Below are 23,481 nucleotides of genomic sequence, written 5' to 3' on the forward strand. Positions count from 1 at the left end.
CACAACCGCTTCCGGTAACCAGCAATGAGTTTCTTACAAGGCTCTGCTGGAATTTTAGACCATTCTTCTTTGGCAAACTGCTCCAGGTCCCTGAGATGTGAAGGAGGCCTTCTCCAAACTGCCATCAAGAGATCTCTCCACAGGTGTTCTATGGCATTCACGTCTGGACTCATTGCTGGCCACTTTAGAAGTATCCAAAAAACTCTAGAAAATGGTTTGAGAGAAAGCATTGAAGTGTGTTTAGGGTCATTGTCCTGCTGGAAGACCCATGACCTCCGAGGGAGACTCAGCTTTCTCACACTGGGCCCTACATTATGCTGCAAAATTTGTTGGTAGTCTTCAGACTTCATAATGCCATGCACACGGTCAAGCAGTCCAATGCCAGAGGCAGCAAAGCAACCCCAAAACATCAGGGAACCTCCGCCATGTTTGACTGTAGGGACTGTGTTCTTTTCTTTGAAGGCCTCTTTTTCCCCCCTGTAAACTCTATGTTGGTGCCTTTTCCTACTTTTGTCTCCTCTGACCAGAGAACATTCTTCCAGAATGTTTTTGGCTTTCTCGGGTAAGTTTTGGCAAACTCCAGCCTGGCTTTTTTATGTCTCTGGGTAAGAAGTGGGGTCTTCCTGAGTATCCTACCATACAGTCCCTTCTCATTCAGACGCTGATGGATAGTACGGGGTGACACTGTTGTACCCTCGGACTGCAGGGCAGCTTGAATTTGTTTGGATGTTAGTCGAGGTTCTTTATCCACCATCCGCACAATCTTACGTTGAAATCTCTCGTCAATTTTTCTTTTCCGTCCACATCTAGGGAGGTTAGCCACAGTGCCATGGGCTTTAAACTTCTTGATGACACTGCACACGGTAGACACAGGAACATTCAGGTCTTTGGACATGGACTTGTAGCCTTGAGATTGCTCATGCTTCCTCACAATTTTGCTTCTCAAGTCCTCAGACAGTTCTTTAGTCTTCTTTCTTTTCTCCATGCTCAATGTGGTACACACAAGGACACAGGACAGAGGTTGAGTCAACTTTAATCCATTTCAACTGGCTGCAAGTGTGATTTAGTTATTGCCATCACCTGTTAGGTGCCTCAGGTAAGTAACAGGTGCTGTTAATTACACAAATTAGAGAAGCATCACATGATTTTTCAAACAGTGCCAATACTTTTGTCCACTCCCTTTTTTATGTTTGGTGTGGAATTATATCCAATTTGGCTTTTTGACAATTCTTTTTGTGGTTTTCCATTGAAGACAAATTGAAGATAATAATACCAAAGAATTTGTGATTGCAATCATTTTCTGGAAGAAAATGAGTATTATCTGACAGAATTGCAGGGGTAACAATACTTTTGGCTAACACTGTATATATAGTACAGTTGTGTATTTCACTATCACCATGTCTGATGGGTTCCATCAATCTATACTAACCACATCTACGTATAACATGTTTTACCTTTGGTCGTCCATGGCATTAGTATTGCTATTCAACACGATTCTCCAAAGATGTGAAGACACGAGCTCCTTCTGGTCGCTGACCGTGGTAATGCTGGGCAGCTGAAGCTCGCATGGCTTGCTTTCGGATAGACTGAACTCTCGAAATGCAACAAATGACCGCTGGAGCTCATCCCAGTACTCAAGGCTACAAGGGATCTATAAAAAAACAATGAAAATTCCAGTTATTTCAGCTTTAAAATTTAATATGCAAGAAAATATGCAAGCATGCAAATCTTGCCTTAAAAGACCTCGCCGTAAGCTAAATAAATAAATATGAAAAATACACAACCATACATAGAAATCATTATTACAAAGTGACTCAGAAACACGGCATGACTCACAATGGAATATATTAAACAAAGAAAGAATAGAAGAAGAGAAATGAGCTAATCACCAAGCAGAACAAATTCTATGAAATGCGACATTGTCTTCAAACAGAACAACTTTGGCATAGCGACCCATCGCTTACACTAAAGCTTTCCATTGCTCCCCACTGATGGAGAATTCTAAGGATTAAATGTGGTTTGGTAGCAATGCTTAAAGCAGAATATACGTATAAAGTCCAAGGTGATGGCTACGGTCAGGTACCTGTAGAGTGGCGAACAGAGCCATGGCCATTTGTATCTATAAGGTCCCATTCCAAATTATCCTTCACTATTTTGCAACCAATACTTTTCCATGGAGTTTTTCATGTGAGCCTGCACATGTAAAATTGGTTACTGTGGATTTTCCACATCACATTCTAGATTCACAATAGCATTCAGGTTTCTGTTCTTCAGGTCCCTATGCACTTAAAGAGTGGTTACGCAAAGAAACCATGGACCAATAGACTATAATGGTCCACCAGCTTTCCACCGATATTATATTGAAACCGGCTTAAAGGAAGACTCTTCTCTCCGCCAACTTTATACAGAATATGGGACAAAGTCTTTTAAAGAGACTCAAATGCTAGTGTGAACTTAGCTTTAGTCTCATCAAATATGCAACAAAAAATAAAAAATTTTAATATTCACAATTTGTTAATAGAGATGAGCGAGTACTATTTGAAACGGCCGTTTCGAATAGCACGCACCCATAGGAATGAATGGAAGTGGCCGGCACGCAAACTTTGCCGGCCGCTTAACCCCATGCTGCCGGCTGCGTCCATTCATTCCTATGGGTGCGTGCTATTCGAAATGGCCGTTTCAAATAGTACTCGCTCATCTCTATTTGTAAATAATCTCAGCCCTCTCTTTGAAATAGGGAAGATCTGCAGAGAATTCATACAAAAAATTAACACACTGTGTCTGTGCAGGGAAAAAAATATCTGCATTTTGTGCACTAGATTAAGAAAATCTCTCAAATATACCGCAAAATAAATGCCTACTACTTCCCTCTCCTATGTACATCATTGTTCCACTACAGTGCATGCTATGAAGCTGAATGATGGGGAAATATGGGCAGTCATAATGGTATTTCTAAAAAAGTGGGAAAATGAGAGTGACGAGAGAGAGAGAAATAAAGAAAAACTGGATGACAGAGACACTTGGATGTGGTAGTCAGTGAGAGAATGGAGATACAAGGAGAAATAGACTAGGATAGGGAAAATAGAGAGATAATGGAGAAGGATAGAAAGAGAGGCTTGGATGGGGAAACCAGGGAAATAATGGAGAAGAGAAAGATTGGGATGGTTGTGTCTGGGCAAGATGGAGAAGAATAAAAAAAATACAGACACAATTGAATGGGGAAACCAAGGAAAGAATGGAAACGGATGGATAAAGACAGAATTGGATGGGTGAATCAAGGAGAGAATGGAGAATGATGAATGGAAAGACTTGGATGGGAAAATCAGGAAGACAATTGAGAAGGAATAAAAGAAAGAGAGAAGGGGACAAACATCCAAAGAGAGAGGGACAGATAAGAAATAGATGAGGAAACCTTTGAAGAGAGAGATGGAGAAACAGTGTAAGGCTGAGTTCATACAGGGTATTTTGGTCAGGATCTTGATGCGCAATTCGCGTCAAAATCCTGAACAAAAAAAAAACGCCTCCCATTGTAATCAATGGGAGCCGGTCATTTCTTCAGGCGGATTCCGCAGCCGATTCAGCCGCGGACATCCGCCTCGTGACACCACCTTCCCGAATAGGTCTGTTCATTTGGGCCTAATCTAGCGTGGATTGCTGCGACTGGACCCCAGTGCATTGCACCAGCATCCAGGCGCAGTTAGCCATTTTGTGGCCTGGAATCTGAGGTGGCCTCCGCGTCAAATTCCAGACCGAAAAATCCTGTCTGAATCAGGCATAAGAGAAACTAGTTCATAGAATATAGAAACACATATAAAAGGCTCTGTCAGTGACAGCTTCACCCCCCCCATGACATCTAATATGGCAGACAATGTCTGGTCTGACAAAGATATGTCCTGTTCTATAAAGTAAGACCGTAAGTCTGAAGAGTAAGTGTTGTGAGCGCACAAGAATAAGAATGCACACATGTAAACAGACGAGTACAATAAGAAACTATAATCCAGTAAAGGCTCAATCAAAGTCTTTGTTTGGTGAGGAAGAGGACTTTGGGTGTAACGACTAAAAATACATTTATCATCTTCCTACAATTGACTGTATTTGTCTTTTTTAATCTTCCATTTTCCTCGGGTCAAACTGCTAGCAATAAAAATGTAACACCATAACTATTTCAGGAAGGATCCCTTCACCGCAAAGGGTCAAAGAAAAAAGTAGCAAGGCTGCAGACTGCAGTGTGCAATAACACGAGTAACAATGAGCGGACTGATGATGACTCCATCGGAGCCTTCCAGGATGAACCACCTGTTACTAGATCAAGGATGAATCTCATCAAAACCCACAGTGTAAATATAGTAATGCACACACAGCTGGACGGTCCTGTAATACGCTGTGTATTCCCCGAAGCGGTCGGTGTTTTTGTTATTCCTTTATTAATAACCTTCCTTCTATCTTGAACTTCTTCAGATTGCGGTTCTCGCAGGGTGGGCTTGCCTTGGAGAGAACATGGTTTTTGTTCCAGTAACAACTACTGTATTACTAGACGTACACAGAAGACAGGAAGTGTGTGCGTTTTATCTTATTCAAACAGGCCACCTAAGTGAAGAAGTGGACGCAGAAGAACACAATATCGTCTTGTATGAGGTGGAGAACGCCAGTTCATGCTGGGATTATAAGCCTGGCTTCCTGAGGATGAATAAACTGCTTGCTTGTCGACTCAAGTGTTTCTACTCTCCTTTCTGTTCTGTGGCCAGCTCCCTTAGAATACAAATCTTCCATGTATTCCGCTAAAGAAAAACAAAACGTACACGTCTTGAGACAAGGGAAATCTTGGCAAGAGGAGCTGTAATCTGGTCCGAGTCTTTTTTCCTATAACACTGATCTGTATCAGTCCTGCTGAAGGTAATTCGGAGCTGACAAAAGTCACATGTCAAAAGTTATTGCTCGATCTATTTTACATACTAAGCTCGATAAATATACCTAAAGACAAAGCGATCTCCAAGGTAAAGAAAAAGAATGGCTTCCTGCTCCGCTCGGTAATCAGAGATGCAGAAAAAGCTCCGCCATACTACTCCGCATTGCTTACTTTTATTCAGAGCAGGTTCCTTTGTTAGATGCACCTGCCAAGTTCAGGCTGGAAAACATCTCATAGTACAAGCGTGAGAGCCTTCCAGGTCTTAGGTTCTTTACTTAACTTCCTCCTGAAAAGGCTAAGATGGTATCTAGCAATTTATGGAAAAGCGATTCTTGATTGGCGCTGATGCAATCTGTTATATCAATCCATTACACTCCTGATGAGTGTGCTGGAATTCTTATTTTTTTCCTAAGCTGTAGGATTTCTCGGCAGAAGACGGCAGATGTGTGTTCTCACGTCATACGGCTCGAGGAGGGTATATCTATACTTACAATTGCACTGAGGGGAAGCAGTGATGACAGGCTTTGGTTTAGAAGACATGAATCTAACGGAGCAGAGGCGTACTTGCAAAATCGCACTCTGACCTGTGTCGAATTGAATTCACCTTCCAGTATGTTATAGCAGAGGAAGAGGGAACTCCATTCACAACTTTCTTGCGGTGTGAGAACAATCATGTAGACAGTATAGACCTGGAGATATTACATGCGCCACTTTCTAAACTGGATAAAAATTTTATACCACGATTGTTTTACCACCACTCAGATCATAATGCTGATATAAGCCTACAAAAGATATCCTCTGTACAGCAAGATAGGTAGAAATCCTCGAATGTTCCCATACATAGAAAAACACTCGGAACACAGATTCCAAATAAAACTCAATGACATGAATGAAGATATCCTTTAATACTAAACACAGCTCAAAGATGGAAATAATGCCGATTCTGGAATGAAAGCAAATTTGCTCTGGAGAAGATGGACAAACCCTTTAAAAAGTCCTTTTCCACCATTTTGCAGATTAGATTTATGTATAATCTAATATCAGCAATTAAGAACCATAAGGCCGGGTTCACATGGCGCTATTTTGCGGACGCCGCAAAATAGCGCCACGTATACGGTACCGGCTCCCATTGAAAACAATGGGAGCGTATACGGCCCGCAAAAGCTCCTGCGGCGTCTACGTTCCACATTACGAACCAAAATTCTCCGTGTGAACCCGGCCTAAATCTACAACGTATCTACTAACCTGTGGTTGGTGCAACACCCATAAGGTTGGATTCACACTAGTGTTGAAGTCTCCGACGCAGAATCTGCCTAAAATTGGCGGAGACAAAGGTCCTGCAAAGAGGACTTTTCTCTCTCTGCTGGTTATACGCTGAAACCAGGCAGAAATCTGGAGGACCCCATTATAGTCCATGGAGTCCACGGGCTTCCATGTTTTTAAGCAGACAAGGTCTCTGTCTTTTGGGTCCCCATGCGGAAACCCAAACACTAGTGTGAACCTAGCATCAGTCTTAACAAAGACCCCGACTGGTGTAAGGCGCGTCTCAATTATCCAGAGGCTCCCACCTGTTAATAAGGCAGATGCATGCCCGTGCACCAGAATTGGGGTCTACGCCAATCAGGAACTGATGTAGAATTCCTGCATAACTCATGCCAGAGGCATCCTAGCCCAGCAGAGAGTCGTGAACAAGACATAGAACAGGGAATTTGGCACATCTTTGGTTTAAGAAACGGCAGATTTAAGAGTAAAAATCTGAGTAAATCCAACAGGACTCCTAGGAGAGCCAGAAAGAGTCCTGACCACCCCACTAACAACGTATGACTGACAGCTATTCTTGTATCAGAGTACGTAGACAGGAGGCGGTCCGTCAGCCCATATGGGTGTGGTGGGACTCACTCTCTGTCCTAGGAGTCCAAGGACTTTATTAAGACTGGAATTCTGTCCAGAAGTCTTTGGCTGGATAAGATGCATCTGAATTATTATAAGACTCTGGCATCTTAATAATTCAGGCGTACTACTGTGCACCAGAACTGAAATCAACACCAGCCAGGAGCTGACATAGATTTCAAGTATAACTCACACCAGTTTTCTGGTGCGTTATGATATATCTATCGGGCTGGACCTGCTTTGGCCCCTGCCGGGCTCTGATCAAGCAACATGTAAAGCTGTGTACTCACAGAGTAAATCAAAGTGCTACTGGAAACGTATTCAGGACCATTATAGAATACTTTATATCTAAGATACCAGCACAATAGAAGATACAATATATGGTAGAATATTAACCGGTTTACTGGTGGATTTAAAGAGAACTAGAAAAAAAAGCCAGCTTTTTCCCAGAAACAGCGCCACTCATACTCATGTGGTAAGGTCTGGTACTGCAGTACAACTTCATTCAAATGAATAAGTCTGAGCTGCAATCCTAGACACAACCTATGGAAAAGACTGTTTATTAATTGAATTTTGTTCAAGATCCAACGAACACCTTTAAAGTTTTAGCCTCAAAAACGCGCAGTTTCTGCTGGTGGTTCTCCCAATCGTTCCTCTTCTCTTTTACACAAGGAGGTGATGACAGCTCTGTGCACACCACCATTGAGTTTCCTGTAAAACAGTAGTCACAAGATACTCTGTATGTGTCGAGTCCTGATTCCTGGTCGGTAGCAGACCAATTCAGGCAATATATTCGGCAGCCAAAAAAACTTTGTTTTGCAAATTTTGGAAAAGGCAAACACCTCAAAACGTAAAACATCATCTACTGTCTAATAAAACATGATGTTCATGTAAAGAAAAAAAAAAGTGAAATTCATATATCAGCTCGTAGAAGCCACAGAATCTCCTCCTTTGTAATATTGGAACCAGTTGCGAAACCACAAGAATTCAAGTGCAGGAAATCATGATTTTATAACATTTTAATGTGATCTACTCCTGGGAACAAGAGCTAACTGAATGTGAATTCTGTTCAGGAAACATTCCAGGGTATATAGCTGCTGTACATTGAAATGAAGGGTACAGCTGCAGCCATTTCACCTGTACTGCCCCACTGGTATTGTGGCTTACTGTGTTGCATCAAGACTTGCCTTCCTGTCCGGAAAGCCCTCTAAGTACAAACAAGAATCCTAGCCCAGGTTTTATTTTCCCTTGGTATTTTAACATGGTAATTCAAGAGCCCTGAGAAATACTTTTTAACCTTTTCAATGAAATATGTAACTCTTTCTTTATTACGCTCTCATGTTTTTCTAGTTTCTGTCCCTCATTTTTTAGAATAATAATAATATAGAACGTGACCCGGAGTTTATCAGATGATCGGGCGCGACGTAAGTGGAGCAAGTCACAGGTGTGTGGTATAAAATGGACATTTCTTCTCTGTAATCTCTAAATCTCATTTTAGAAAGTGAAACAGTAGGATTATAATATGAGATAGAGTTTAGAGACCAGGACTTTTCTAAAGGGAATGTATCATTAGAGAATTACATATTATTTTAAGACATTTTTATTAGAATTTTTTTTTTTTTACCATACTTCCATTTATGTGATGACTTGGAAAAAAATAAATTCTGACTGGTATTCACAATGGTCGCTAAAGCTATTACAATAGGTTTACATTTCCTGGCTTTCCGCACCTTTGCTGTTTAGACTGGTACTGAATACACACACACACACACAAAAATCTGGTTATCATTGAGGAAATTTAATGACAAATTCAGCAGCAAATCCACAATGGAATACAACTTGTGCAAGAGATGATGTAGATTGGACCATGGTTTTCACATAATTTAATGCCAAGGATGAGATCTGTGTTGTATAGATTGGGAATGAATGAGCAGAGCCATCTTATCATTATTGAAAGATACATAATGACCAAATCAGCCACAAATTCACAATGGAATACAACGTGTACAGGATACAATATGGATTTGACTGTGAATTTTACATAATTTAATACCAACTTTGAAAGCTGTGTTGTATAGATTAGGAATGAATGCGCAGAGCCATCTCATCATTATTGAAAGATATATAATGGCCAAATCAGCCGCAAATCCACAATGGAATACAACTTGTGCAAGAAATTATGTGGATTTGACCATGGATTTTACATAATTTAATGCCAAGGATGAGATCTGTGTTGTATAGATTGGAAATGAATGAGCAGAGCCTTCTTATCATTATTGAAAGATATATAATGACCAAATCAAACACAAATCCACAATGGAATAGAACTTGCGCAGGACATGATGTGGATTTGACTGTGGATTTTACATAATTTATTGCAAAGGTTGAAAGCTTTGGTGAATAGATTGGGAATGACAAAGCAGAGTGAGCTCATCATTATTGAAGGCATTTAATCACAAAATCGGCAGAAAATTCAAAATGGAAGAAAGATTGTGCAGAATCTGATTTGATTTGACCGCAGATTTCACACACAGAAATGCCAAGGATAAATTTTGTGGTGAAATCCACTGTTTCTACAGAATAGGCCATGTTGTACTAAATCTCTGAAGATTTAGCTATACAATGCATGAATGATATAACCTAACTCACTTGAATAGCATTGAAGATTGCTGTGAAGCATTTGATGTTATTGAAGAATCACCTTCCGTGTATGAGGATTAGCCATTTTTCACATAATAAGGACCAGCTTTATGTTCCCGGCATATTATTACACTGTGATGCTGCATTTATCTTATTTGCAATCTATATTTCTTGGGCATCTACTATTTATTTTTTGTTCATTCACAAAAAATAATTTACGCTTCTAACTTTGAAAGCGTTCTTATTATCTTGCACTTTTTCCACAGCACTGTATGTTTTTCTTTCTTTCGAGTTGTATGCTTAACTACTGTTTTGCTATTTCTTGAATGCATGTGCCATCTTTTCCAATGGTAAGAAGCCATAAAATAATAGGTAACCTTGATTTCAACCTGACAACATAATCATCATCCATCCATGTGGGCCGTGTCCACATCTGCCGCTTATTTATAATAGAAAAGCACAAATCAACCTGCCAAACAACTTCAGCCGGGAGCATCTGTCACACGGAAGTGAATACATTTCCGTGATGTAAAGTTCCCTGGCAGGTTCACCCCAGCTTGGAGGCTGAATAATGATGTGGACACCTGTCTTCCAAAGAACACAATCTACTAATCTGTACATACAGCCACCTATATAGGATTAGAGAGTTAAGAAAGCTAGTAATATGACTCGATGTTACAAATCAATATTTGAGACCTGGATACTGGATGCCAGTATATAGGCAACAGGTTGACCCAACCAAAAACATGACTCCTATAAACCTTTCAGTACCTCCACCAATGCCAGACTTTTCCATATTTCAAGTGATGTTCCTCCACTGATTCTGGCACAGTTATGCTGTCTACTTTCAGGTGGGCGGTCTCAGATTACCTAATTAAGCTACATGCTGTCAGGTGGGTGGTCCTCTGGAGCATGTAGTCTGAGAATAAATACTCAAAATATTTCAGTATCACACTGGCTGTGCAGCATTCCTGGTTGACAAGATTGGATTTTTTCTGTTCCCTGGTCAGCTTAGCTGTACACAATAAGACAGTGTGAGCAGAGCCATTTCATCTTTAGATGGTGAACAAGTTAAAAGGGGATGTCCAGGATATTTGGATTTTTTATATGAAGCCAGGGTATGTGAAGGCTCTGGTGTCCCCCACCACAGTGCATCCTGCTACTCTGGTGTCTTGTTTTGGTGGAAGTCTCCACCACACGTAGCCACTGAGGCCGATCAGTGACATCAGCTACCTAAGTAAAGGAATCTGCTGATTGGCCTCAGCGGTCATGTGTGGCAGGGGCTTCCACCAAAACAAGACACTAGAGCAGCAGGATGCACTGTGGTGGGGGACACAGGAGCACCAGGGACATGTGAGTATGGTCATTGTTTTTTTTAACTTCATCAAAAACCCCTTTATCCTGGACAACTCCTTTAATAAGAGTTCTATTGCACAGAAGGTATAGGTAATGCAAGACAGCAGCACTATACACAGATAATGCTTTATATACATCTTCCTTCCTACGTCCTGGTCTTTGGGGTAAGGGCTGTATACCGTCTCTTTCTCAAGACTGTAATAATCTATTAAGGACGGGTTCACACCTGTGCCTGGTCTCCGCTTTGCGGGTTTCCGTCTTCTGTTCCGAGAAACTGGACAGGAGACAGAAACCGGCATTCAGTTTTCAAACCCATTCACTTGAATGGGTTTGCAAAGTGTCCGCCCGTGAGCGTCTTCTGCCTCTCCGCGACTAAACGGTTTTTTTGTAACCAGACACAAAGTCGTACATACATGACTTTGTGTCCAGTTAAAAAAAAAAAAAGAAAAGAAAAAAAAAAAGCTGTTTCGCCGCGGAAAGGCACAAGATGATCACAGGTGGACACTGACTGCCGGTTTCCATCTCCTGTCCAGTTTCTCGGGCAGAAGACGGAAATACAAAAAGCGGAGCCGGGCGTAGATGTGAACCCGCCCTAACACATACATCCTTTTACACTATTTACACAAATGGTATGGAAGTGTATGTCTCTGATACAAAAATAATAATAATAATAGGTTCAACAATTAAAAATAAAAAAAGACCATAAACACAATTCTCTTCTGCAGACTTCCATAAGATAAAAATAAACACAGAAATAATCCACCATATTGAAAAACATGACCCATCCCTGTTAAAGGATATTGTACATGATGGGTATGATCAGCCATAATGCATTTTGTAACAGATCGGATACGGTATATTGGGATTAGTTAGATTACAACTTTTGTATTACTAGGATAAGTGAACTATTCTAAAAACCTGATGAGACTACTGTGAACAGAGCCTAAGGAACTCCATGCACTCAATGAGCAACTTCTGTCTCCTAGGACCATGCATTCATGATACACAATGTAATGTTAATAGATGACAGCCCTGCAATGACGATGTGCCTAAAGATATGGACAGGTATTATTATGTGAACTGCAGGACAAGGTCACGAATGGTCCATCAGGTTCCAGGACGCGCCCAGCCCATAATGGTGAGCACAATCCTCACAGCTTTGCAGCGCTGACTTCCAGCAGGACATATTTTCTGCACACAGAAGAATGCATACAGCTGTGCAAACAAACAAATATTCACTTGTTCCAAAGTATCACTGTGTGCTGAGATACATCATAAATAAGACTGAGCAGAAATTAGGCACCGGATCACATTGGGACTAATACGCTCAAGTATTTGCTGGAAGCCAGGCCTGAATGGAGGATGGAGATTTTACATTATCTGAGATAAGGAACTACCAAGATGTGGAAGCTTCTTACAAAAAACAAAAAAAGAGGAACAAACATCTGCTTATGGTTTACAAATTCGGATAAGATGGGGAAAAACATGAAACATAAAATGTCAGCAGCGGTATAGGTCATCACACATCCCTGAAACGACTTAGGGGGCGTTCACATTTGCGTCCCTGTCCGCCCTTTGGATTTCCGTCTTAATCCCGGACGGACATGCATGACTTTGTGCAAAAAAAAAGAAAGAAAATAGGTTAAACGACGGGGAGGCTGCATACGGACACACTGGCGGCTTGCTTTACAAACCTATTGAACCCATTAAAATTGAATGCCAGCAAGTCGTCCCCTAAGCAGTTTCTCCAGGGATGGACTAGGATGGAAACCCAAAGGGTGGACAGTGGTTTAAGTGTGAACGCCGCATTACTTGCTTGATCCCTAGTCTTCTGTCCTTTTAAGAGACTGATGGTTTCAGTATAAAGCCTGACGGACAGCATTATAGTCTAGGGGATCTACGGGTAACCGCTGTTTTAGCAGATGGGCTCTCTGTCATTTGGGTCCCCCTGAAGATCCCAGCGCAAGTGTGGCCCTAGCCTTAGAACGTTGTGTACTTTTTAACATTTCATTCTATTTATATTTTTCTTCATTCCACTTATATGTTATTATTGTGCACATAATGGTAACCTACACACTCCTGATACATAAGCCAGGTTTAGGAAGCTTTACGTTCTGTATCTTTATGACTTGATCATCAACCTAATCGCAACCAATGCTTCACTCGGTTTACGTCTGTTTTGACTTAGTAGTTTCCATGATACACATAAGATGTGCTGCCTTCGAATGACATTATCTCATAATCGTAATGGGTGCTTCTTGGAAAAACAGACATCAAATACGACGTATACAATGTAATTTTTATGTGACCTTCCCCTGACATTTTGTACCTCTCTTCGTGAACAGAAACAGGTTACATCCACATCTATTTCCTGCTTGACCCATTTGGCTTACCACTTGTTCCCACCTGTTTGTACTATGCTTCAAAACCAATAACACTTAGCACTTGAAGAAAAAAATAAGAAAAATAAGGAAAAGACATAAAAAGACTAGTAAAGCATAAACAGACACAAGGGCTACAAAAAGATACAAAGAGCTCTACAGACAATTCCTTAAAAGTGTGCATTGCAATGCTCCTCTGTTATTCCTCTCGAAATTATAATATTATATCTCAATAATTAATACAACATATTATAATTATATTACAATAATAATAGTCATTTTTATTATCGCAAAAAATTGTAAAAAAAATTCTTCTAGGTTTGGAGTGAAGGGAAAAAGTAATTTGTGCAGTCTAGTTACAGCCTAAATTAAGAGGAAACAGTCTAAAGATGTGTCAAATTGGATGAAAAATTTGGTGCATCGTTAAATTTCTGCCTAACTTTACACCACCCATTGCTTAGCAGACTATGCTCCAAAAGGTCTACGTTTGGATACCAAAGTTTGCCTCCCTCTTCCAGGAACATGCAGAACCCACCCAGAACCCTTTAGGGCCAAAGTTTTTGTAAGTCACCCCCTTTACACTCGATAATGAGATACAAACCTGCAGAACATCTCCCAAGTCAGCGGTACTAATATCAGGATCTTCTGTGGTGTTGAAAGGCACGGGGGTAATTCGCACCAACGTCAATACTCTCGGCTCTGGGTATTTCCAAAGCATCATCCCAGGATTGTCTTCTGTTTCATTGTAAAACACAACTTCGAAAGCACTGGGCATCTTCTGGGCGTCTATCCAAAAACAGTAAGAGGTATGAGCAAAGCTTACACCATGGTAGCACATAAGATATAACAATGAGACACCAATAATAGACAGATATCACAATTAGAATATACAGAAGAACAGGAATCCGACCACATCACACCATCATGAACCATCCTGAGCTGTAGCACAGGGCACTTATGTATTGAACATTGTATTGGGCACAATGTAACCTTCTGGGGTATACGTGAGCCTTGGGGTAGTTCTGGTTGGGTGTGAGTCTTTGGTATGGACAGTGTGCAGGGATTGGGCTGTCTTTTCCCTATGAGTTGGATTCTTTGGTTCCCCTCTTTTATAGGATGTTTTAGTGTGTGCAGTATATTATTCAAGATATTGTTGTCATTGTCAAAATGATAAAACTCTAAAGAATTCTTACAAGGGAAAGCTTCACATGAGTTGACAGTATGAACATTACATTAACAAGACCCAGAAAAATGCAAAAAACAAAAATAAAATATACTTTATTGGTAAAATCATAGTATCCTCCTCTCATATTCTGTCCCATACTGCAATCAGAAGAACATAATATGTATAGACGTGGCCCTTCCTCATCCCTACAGTCCTGTGCTTGGCTGTAATGTTACGGACTACAGAAGAAGCCGACACCATCTGCCTAGTCTGCAACAGGACACAGAACCCCAGGACCACTAAATCCCAATCTCCTAACTAATCCTGGCCCAGTTCAGCCATCTATCACACTGCAATTGAACGCATAAACGAAATAGATATCTCAGACTGTTCTGGTGAATGCAGAGAATCCTGCAGAATGACAAACACTGTAGCCAAGTTTTATTCAGACACCAATGAGCCTTATTTTTAGATTTGGTGTTGCATTTTCCATAGGGCATCTGCCCTTAAGGAGGACCTCTAACACCTAAAACCCGTTGCCTCCTTCAGTAGGTACTGATCCAATCAGAGTTGGGATTTTTTCTCTAGCCCCCACCATTCCTGAGACATCCGTGCTGTTAGTTTCAGCACCCAATATGTTAATTAGCCTCTTTACTGTCAGGTGGGCGGTTTTATAGAGAGACATGGACTGCCCACATGACAGTACAGAGCATTGTTAACTGGGTGCTAAAATAATAGCACCAATTGCTCGGAAACGAAAACTACAGAAAAAGAATCCAACTGCTGAAGATGCAAAGAATTGGAGTTCGAGTTGGTAAAGGTGGTAAAAGGTCCTCTTTAAAACCACCATGATTAAGAATTTTGTGAAGAATCCTAAGCAAATTCAGTGAACCCTATAAAGATGGTGTCCTTGGTAGAATGAAAGTTCTGGAACGCTATGTGAAGTAGTAAGTTAAGTAAAAATGATAATGTGAAAACCATATCCGACATGTCCTTGACTTACCAGCATCCTGTATGTATTGAAAAAGTCCAGTTCTCAAGTCATCAGAGCTGTGTTCTGTCTTACAGGTTGAAGGTCTACTGATCACAGGGGAGACGGGAAGAAGGGGCTGTTCACAACTTGTCGTGCCCAGCCCTGACTTTCTCTTCAGGTATTCCTGGACAAGTTCATTCAGAAGCGTTAAGCAATTTAGGTTCTCCTGACCCCAGAAAACCTAGAAAGAAAACATTATTAGCTATGTTAAGGTAGAAAAACATACAGCCCAATCTGGAAGTTATCTAAACACCACTTATCCACGTTGATTAGATATTTTATTTGGCAAGGTCTCATCCATAGTTCATGAGAAATGCAAAAAAGAAAGAGATAACTTCCTCCGACTCGTGTTCTCGGCACAGTGTTACCATTGTTTTCAGTCCTGGTTAAGATCAACAGTGATAAATTGTCCAGGGAATCCAATGAAATATACCTCTATTATCTACAAGACAAGCAGGGTGCCATCAAATCTTATTTTACGTGTCTTATTTCTCCTTGTGTGTTTTGATAGATCAGTCACAATCAGAACGCTCCTGTACTATGTTATACTGCTGATACTTAGATTCAGTAGAATTAAATGGGGTGGTCTGGCTCAGAATATTTATATGCATGAGTATTGTGAGCTAACAGGAGCGTGTCTACTATACAATACTCATCTACCAGAGAGGGGCTACAAAGAGCAACTCAATTTTTGGAGGACCCCACATGACCATTCATTATATGAGTGACCATCAAGTTAAAAAAGACCTTACACCACCTCCACCAATTCAAGTTTTTAGCAACTGTTAATAGCTGCCGCTCCTCTGATTCCAGCACAGTTGAAATTTTCTCTCTAGCCCCCACCATGCCAGAGCAACAAGCGCAGTTAGTTTTGGTGTCTGATGTGCTATTGAAGCTCTGTAATGTCACATGGGCGGTGTCAGGCAGGGGGTGTCATTCAGAGCTCCAATCAGAAGCAGCCAATGTCAGAGCTCAGAATCACACCCTTTGTCTGCTCCTGCCTGACACCGCCCTCCTGACAGTACAGGCATCAAAACTAAAAACATTGATTGCTCAGGAATGCTAGGGGCTAGAGAAAAAATTCCAACTGTGCCAGAATTAGTGGGGCAACACCAATAATTGATATAAAGTGATGGACTTGTGGGAGGTAGTGAAAGGTCGTCATTTAATGGTAACCACGAAATGTTTCATTTTCCATGCGGTGACGTGGCAGGGAAATCGAGCACTTGTTGTCAGGTTCCCCTTCAAACAAAATGACAACCTGGTTAAAGGCAAAGAGTACTGGACTGTAGTTTAAAAAAAATAAATAAAAAAATGTAAATGATACCTGAACATGCACTCTGGGCGGTCGTGCACGATCCGACGTCATCTTCAGTCTCTCCTTTCTCTTCTTTCAGCGACGTCCTCCTCTTCTGGATCTTCTCCGCCTTCATCTTCTGTTTTTCCGGCGGGTTGTGTTCAAATCCCACACGTGCGCAGTAGCACTCCCTCCGGAGCGCTACTGCGCACACGCCACCATTTTTGTTGTAGTTCTAAGTAGCCTTAGAACTACGCAAGCATGCGCAGTACGCTCGCAAACATCTTCATATCCGGAAGAAAAGAAGATGAAGGCGGAGAAGAGCCAGGACAGCAGGACGTCGCTGGAAGAAGAAAGAAGAGGAAGGAGGGACCGAAGAGGACATCGGATCGGGCACGACCACCCAGCGTGCATGTTCAGGTATCATTTACATATATGAAGAGCTCAACGGAAAAATGGCCTAAGTCCAAAAATCAATATTGTGAGAAAAACGAAATTTAAAGTTTTAGCCTAAAGCAAACGGGCATTATTGTGGAATATATCTATCCAATGTAATCAGCTAATGAACACCGTTAATCCTAATCATAAATTGTATTATTTATTAAAAAAATTGCAGCTTCATGTATAAATATTATTTATTTAATATTATTAATTAATTACTACTATTATTAAACGATGAAGAATAATAATTACCTGCCTCCCTTTTCGGCGCTAAATATGTGCAAAAGTCGATTTAGAGCCTTTTAAACAATAAGACAAAGTTTTTACACTAATATAAACAACAGACCGGAAGTCACGATTTCAATGAAAAAATGACCAACGAGAGTGAAGTAAGTAAGTTTGTATTGGACTTAGGCCATTATTCCATTGAATGTAAATTCTTCTGCATTGAAATATATGGACTTAGGTCATTAATCCTAGGTACCTTGTAAACCCAATGCATAGAACGAGGTACAAAGAAGCTTTCTAGGTAATAATTTGAAATATGACAAAATGTGGACTTAGGCCATTTTTCCGTTGAGCTCTTCATATGTTTTTATAGTATTATTTTAAAACGGGGAAGGGGGGTTTAAAATTAGATTACTGGTGCCTGAATAGTCTTTTTAACGGCTATTCACACATACGTGGGGTTCTATCAGCATAATTTTGCTGATCGAGCCTCTTTAATGGATAGTATAACCAGGCTTTCCATATTTGGTTATAGCAGATGATGATCGATTTTCAGCTGATTTCTATAGATTACTTATGATCACCTCAGCATGGAATGACTTGCAGACGACTACTGCAAATAGTAAAATAGTGATCGCATATCTACTGGTGTGCTGAAAGTCACTGTGCGTAAACACAAGGATTGGTGGTCTTCCAATGAAAAAGGGAGTTGTCAGCGTCAGAATATCCAATAATGGTGACCTATAAGGATGAGTCATGAGTGTCCATTACAGTTAGGAGCTATAGTTCAATAAGCAGCAAAATTGCTGAATTGGACACATTACCAAAGTTTGTGAAATTACACTAGGGGCCACAGAGGGAATTAAAGGATTTCTCTACTAGAGTGTGTCGGAAAGTTCAAGGAGTCTGAATTTGGCTGTTAGATCCTGCATTTAAAGGAGATCTGCATGACAGATCTGGATTCTTCCTTAGTAAATGGATATCGAGTCCGAATTGCTAGGCTGTACTGCAATGTGGCAAATATCATACGGTTCGGTCAAGATGATCCAATTCTTAAACTATTAGGTTGACCTTAGGAAATATATGTCCAGTATTGTCTACTGTTCCTTTAAGTGAAGTCAAACTCTCAAAAAATTTGCGCAAGACTTCAAAGCTCGGATGGACATCTCTTCGGAAGCTCCAGTACCATGTCAAAACAGCTCCAAACCAAGAGGAGGATGGGGTCTCTCATTGGGATTCACTTACTGCAGGTAGATGGTGTTGGCAGGTCTAGCATAGGTGATAGCCATATACCAAGGAGTCCTGCCAGTAATGTATTCAGTGGCTTGTAGGATATAATAGTCCGATTCTCCTTTCAAACATCTGAAAAAGGCTTACTTGGGACTTTGAGGGAAGTCCTGGCAAAGTTTAGGCCAAATTTAGTTTAAATGGCAGCCCAGGAAGTAGTTGATTATCGGGAGATTCAGAGGAGTTCACACTCCATGTTACTGCACCTATCAATAGCTAGTGATGCCCCCCTTACATTTACATTCATAAATATATATATATATAGGCACCCCCAATGGCCACGAACCAGCCAACAATTAGTAAAATTCTAGAATCTTATTTCACAAAAAAGTACCTGTAGCAATCCGCATCTCACGTCAAGAAGGACTTTTGGAGCTGTGGGTTGGGGACCTGGATCCCCACTATGTTTGCACCAGCAGGCTTCCAGATTAATAGAACCCGAAACAGGTCCAATCATATTCCTGCTTTTTTCATTCAAGCTTGTTTTTAGGACAAAGTCACTTAAAATCAAGGTAAACCCTGCTCCAGAAATGGTATCTGCTGAAAATAAAAAAACACACAAAAAGAGACAGTTACGTGTGAACAGGCATAATACAAACATACAAGACAAATAATGTGAAAAACTAAAAAAACTATTGTTAATTATTAGATGATGAAGTAACAGATATACAATTGCATTACTAAGGTTATACATATTCTATAGCTGTTGACCAAATGCTTGTTGGCTGAAAGCTATTTTCTGCTAACATCCCCCATATACATGCACACTTGACTTAATAGGTTCTGAATGTGGAGGGGGGGGGGTATGCCACTGCCAAACTAAGGTGCAAAATAATTGGGCATGTTGAAAGCTACAAGCCCAATCCTTCTCACTAATGACACCTAGCGTCACGGAAGTCAGGAGGCCCCCACACAGTAGACGGTTGGCAGGTCCAGCAGACGCATAAACAGAAATGTAACGTTACATCTTGTCCATTCAAATGAATGGCAGGTCATGTAAAATCTTACTGCCTGTCCATTCATGCTCATTTTGGTAATTCCTAAACTTTTAGGGACAGGTTCCTCTCTATGGCACATGATAACCTTTTGGAAATGGGAATAAACTTGACCAAATCACATTGGAAAAACTTAGAAATATAGTATGTGCTGTTTTAACTTCACTGATAATAAACTGGCTTTAATCCAAGTACAGGAAATAGTCTACAAGACACCAAGAGGACAATCAAAAAGACATGACCAGGAGCTGATCTTGTATTCTCAATAACCACTGTCCCTCAATGGTCTGAAGCTTTTGGTTTATATGACCTGGATATCCTTGCATTTCCCCAGATAGTAATCTAACCTTATAGTGTCTTGTATAGAATTGAATGCACCTTTGCAGAATCTAGCTATGGACAGAGCTTGTGAAATCAGATCTCTTGGAATAATATAGGGAGAAACTGGCCTCAGGGCCACATACATTATACAGATGTTTCCCGTTTCCAAAATTATAACAAAGCCATCCATACTGTAACAGTAAACGGCCCGACCTATGATTCAGCGCTGACTGTTATTAATAAATAGATAGTAGAGATACGGAAATACTGAAGCTGATACCTTTCTGCTCTTGGTCATTTAGGTCTAAATACATGAAACTATAACTGAGGAGCAAAGTGATTTTTATCAAAAAGCTCAAAGCAAATGTCCAAGTAAAGCTCACAAAGCCTAAAACTGCATCCAAAGAAAAAAGAAAATATAGCGTCAACTGAAACGGAGAAACTCAGGTTATCAGGCTTATGTCAAACCTGCCCAACTGCCTTAGGAACCTGTCCTGCATCCCGACCTATAAGATGACAAAGAAACTAGAGATGAGCGAACACTGTTCGGATCACCCGTTCCAAACAGCACGCTCCCATAGAAATGAATGGAAGCACCTGGCACGGCGACCGGCCGCCGGCAAAGTGTACGTGCCAGGTGCTTCCATTCATTTCTATGGGAGCGTGCTGTTCGGAACGGCTGATCCGAACAGTGTTCGCTCATCTTTAAAAGAAACATCTCCACCAATGATCAGGATCAAGTTTCACAAAGTCATCCATATAAAAATATTCTAAAAGTGCTTCTTGTTGGAAAATGCAACGGCCTACATGAACTGAAATGGGTCGTCTCATCAGAGATTGCAGATGATGGAAAACACTGGAAAACAACAGATTTTGCTCGGTGTAGTCATTGCCTTCTAGATATTATCACTGAAGCAGCCACTGAGAGAAACGCATTCAGATGAATGTATGAAAGAGCTTTATTCCAGATGGGGCACAAAGAATAATGGAGAGAAACTTAGCTACACGGTTACAAGTCTCTAACAGGTCCACAGTAAAGTGGGTACCAGTCTCTGATGGACCCACATCTCAGTGACTACAAGACTCTGATACACACACCTTCGCGATTATAAGTCTCTGATGCGCACACAATATAATATACAAAGAAATGAAACAGCACTCCAAGGTTCCTGCTAGCGGAAGGGATTCAGAATATCATGGCCAGAGAAATTTATGAACAAGAATTCAGCCGCCTGGCCTGAATTGGTCCACCCTGGGAGGACATCGGAATATTGGGGTCAGGTGAGTATGGTTTTTTTGTTGTTTTTTTTCACATCCCCCAGCCTAATTAGAAAGTATTATTTATTCTGGACAACCTCTTTAATGATCATAAATCTCTGATGCATACACAACTTACAGTGATTACATGTTTCTGATTTGTACAGCACTTAGCAATATCAAGTCTCCGATGAGCACAGAGCTGAGGGAATACAAGTCTGTGATACACATACAGGTTAGTGATTACAAGTCTCTGATGCACACACGTTAGCAATTGCAAGTTTCTGATGCACACGTTAGCGATTACAAGTCTGTGATGCACATATATGTTAGCGATTACAAGTCTCTGATGCACACAAGTTAGCGATTAGAAGTGTCTGATGCACACACGTTAGTAATTACAAGTCTCTGATGCACATACAGGTTAGTGATTACAAGTCTCTGATGCACATACATGTTAGTGATTACAAGTCTCTGATGCGCCCACAGCTTAGACATTATAAATCTCTGATGCACATACATGTTAGCGATTACAAGTCTCTGATGCACACACATTAGCGATTACAAGTCTGTGATACACATACATGTTAGCGATTACAAGTCTCTGATGCACATACATGTTAGCTATTACAAATCTCTGATGCACATACATGTTAGTGATTAGAAGTCTCTGATGTGCCCACAGCTTAGTCATTATAAATCTCTGATGCACATACATGTTAGCGATTACAAGTCTCTGATGCACACACATTAGCGATTATAAGTCTGTGATACACATACATGTTAGCGATTACAAGTCTCTGATGCACATACATGTTAGCTATTACAAATCTCTGATGCACATACATGTTAGTGATTCCAAGTCTCTGATGCACCTACATGTTAGCTATTACAAATCTCTGATGCACATACATGTTAGTGATTACAAGTCTCTGATGCACATACATGTTAACTATTACAAATCTCTGATGCACATACATGTTAGTGATTACAAGTCTCTGATGCAGATACATGTAAGTGATTACAAGTCTCTGATGCACATACATGTTAGCTATTACAAGTCTCTGATGCGCCCACAGCTTAGTCATTATAAATCTCTGAAGCACACAGCTTGATAGTTGCAATACTACTGGTTCACAGTTTGGTGGTTACACTTTTCTGATAGGCACACAACTTAGCAGTTAAAGGTACGGTATCTGATGAGCAAATGAGTGAATGTTCTAAGATAGAGACCACTCCTACAAAAGATGTTCCAGAATTGGATCTCTTTCATCTTCTTTGTATATTGTTTTATTCTAAATTGTTATACTAGTTCTGATGTCTTCTTTTCTCTATTAGACACCCTTATTACATATTCCCATTGTCCTTTGCCACTTTTTATAAAATTAAACTATGAGTACAAAAGGCAATATTTTCACGTAATATGACTTTTTATTTCCTTTCACCTATCACTGTTTGCGAACATTGTATCTTGTTTGTTGTAAATTGCCCAATAAAACAAATGATCGAAAAATTACAACCCCAGGATATCATGTATCTAAAGTCCAATTCTGAAGATTACTTCAACCAGCTGAGATTTCTAAATCTGCTATACTTCAGCCAGACCAGAACTCATCTAAGATTAGATAGACCCCTTTTCCATGCCAGCTGGAAGAGACACATGTGGTACACTGTTTACATGCGAACAAAACCCAAAGTAATGACTGTTTTGCAGAGGTTTGTGATCCCTGATACATGAGAACAGTTATATCAGGCATAAAAGCATTGCTTGGCATGAGCGCCTCTTCTCTAACTACATGTGCTCCCAGAGGCAAAATTATTTAAACACAATAAAAAAAAAAAATTCTTGAAATAGAGACAATGAACAAAACTGCATTTTCCATAAAAAGTAACTGGATGCCAAAATGCGTGAGCCAACTGATTTTAAAGCAGCAGCTTAGGATATAAACTGATTATAGTGATGGTTAGCACAACCGTGATGCCAGGAAGCACACGATGGTTCAGGACAAGTGGACAACTTCATGAGTGTTCTCCATAAAGACTTCCTGCCAGGAGCCAAGTTATGTATGCCTGATAATCTGCGGTGCTTCATTATTACCGCGTGCTTAGTATTGCGTTACATGGAGTCTGTCACCAGAACCCAGACAACAAGGGGTGTTTTCTCCTAGTAAATCGCTGATTCTGTTGTAGAGATGTTGCCATTTTAGTCAATATGCAAATGAGCAGCAAGGGTGATACCATTGCTCCAAAAAGGTAAGCCTCAACATCCTCATTGCTCCAAAGA

The 23,481-nt window shown here is 40.5% G+C and overlaps 1 protein-coding gene across 1 annotated transcript in view; it reads right to left on the bottom strand.

Annotated features, from left to right (window-relative positions):
* Nucleotides 1-23,481, bottom strand: part of VPS13B (vacuolar protein sorting 13 homolog B) — a 705,368-nt gene that overhangs the window by 111,419 nt on the left and 570,468 nt on the right. The window contains exons 37-40 of the mRNA XM_075270303.1: nucleotides 18,959-19,164; nucleotides 15,342-15,552; nucleotides 13,775-13,959; nucleotides 1,455-1,651 (exon numbers count right to left, since the gene is read on the bottom strand). Coding sequence (XP_075126404.1) covers nucleotides 1,455-1,651; nucleotides 13,775-13,959; nucleotides 15,342-15,552; nucleotides 18,959-19,164 — 799 coding nt within the window. The remainder of the gene's footprint in view (nucleotides 1-1,454; nucleotides 1,652-13,774; nucleotides 13,960-15,341; nucleotides 15,553-18,958; nucleotides 19,165-23,481) is intronic.

Source organism: Leptodactylus fuscus, chromosome 4, assembly GCF_031893055.1.
Source record: "Leptodactylus fuscus isolate aLepFus1 chromosome 4, aLepFus1.hap2, whole genome shotgun sequence".
Taxonomy (NCBI): domain Eukaryota; kingdom Metazoa; phylum Chordata; class Amphibia; order Anura; family Leptodactylidae; genus Leptodactylus; species Leptodactylus fuscus.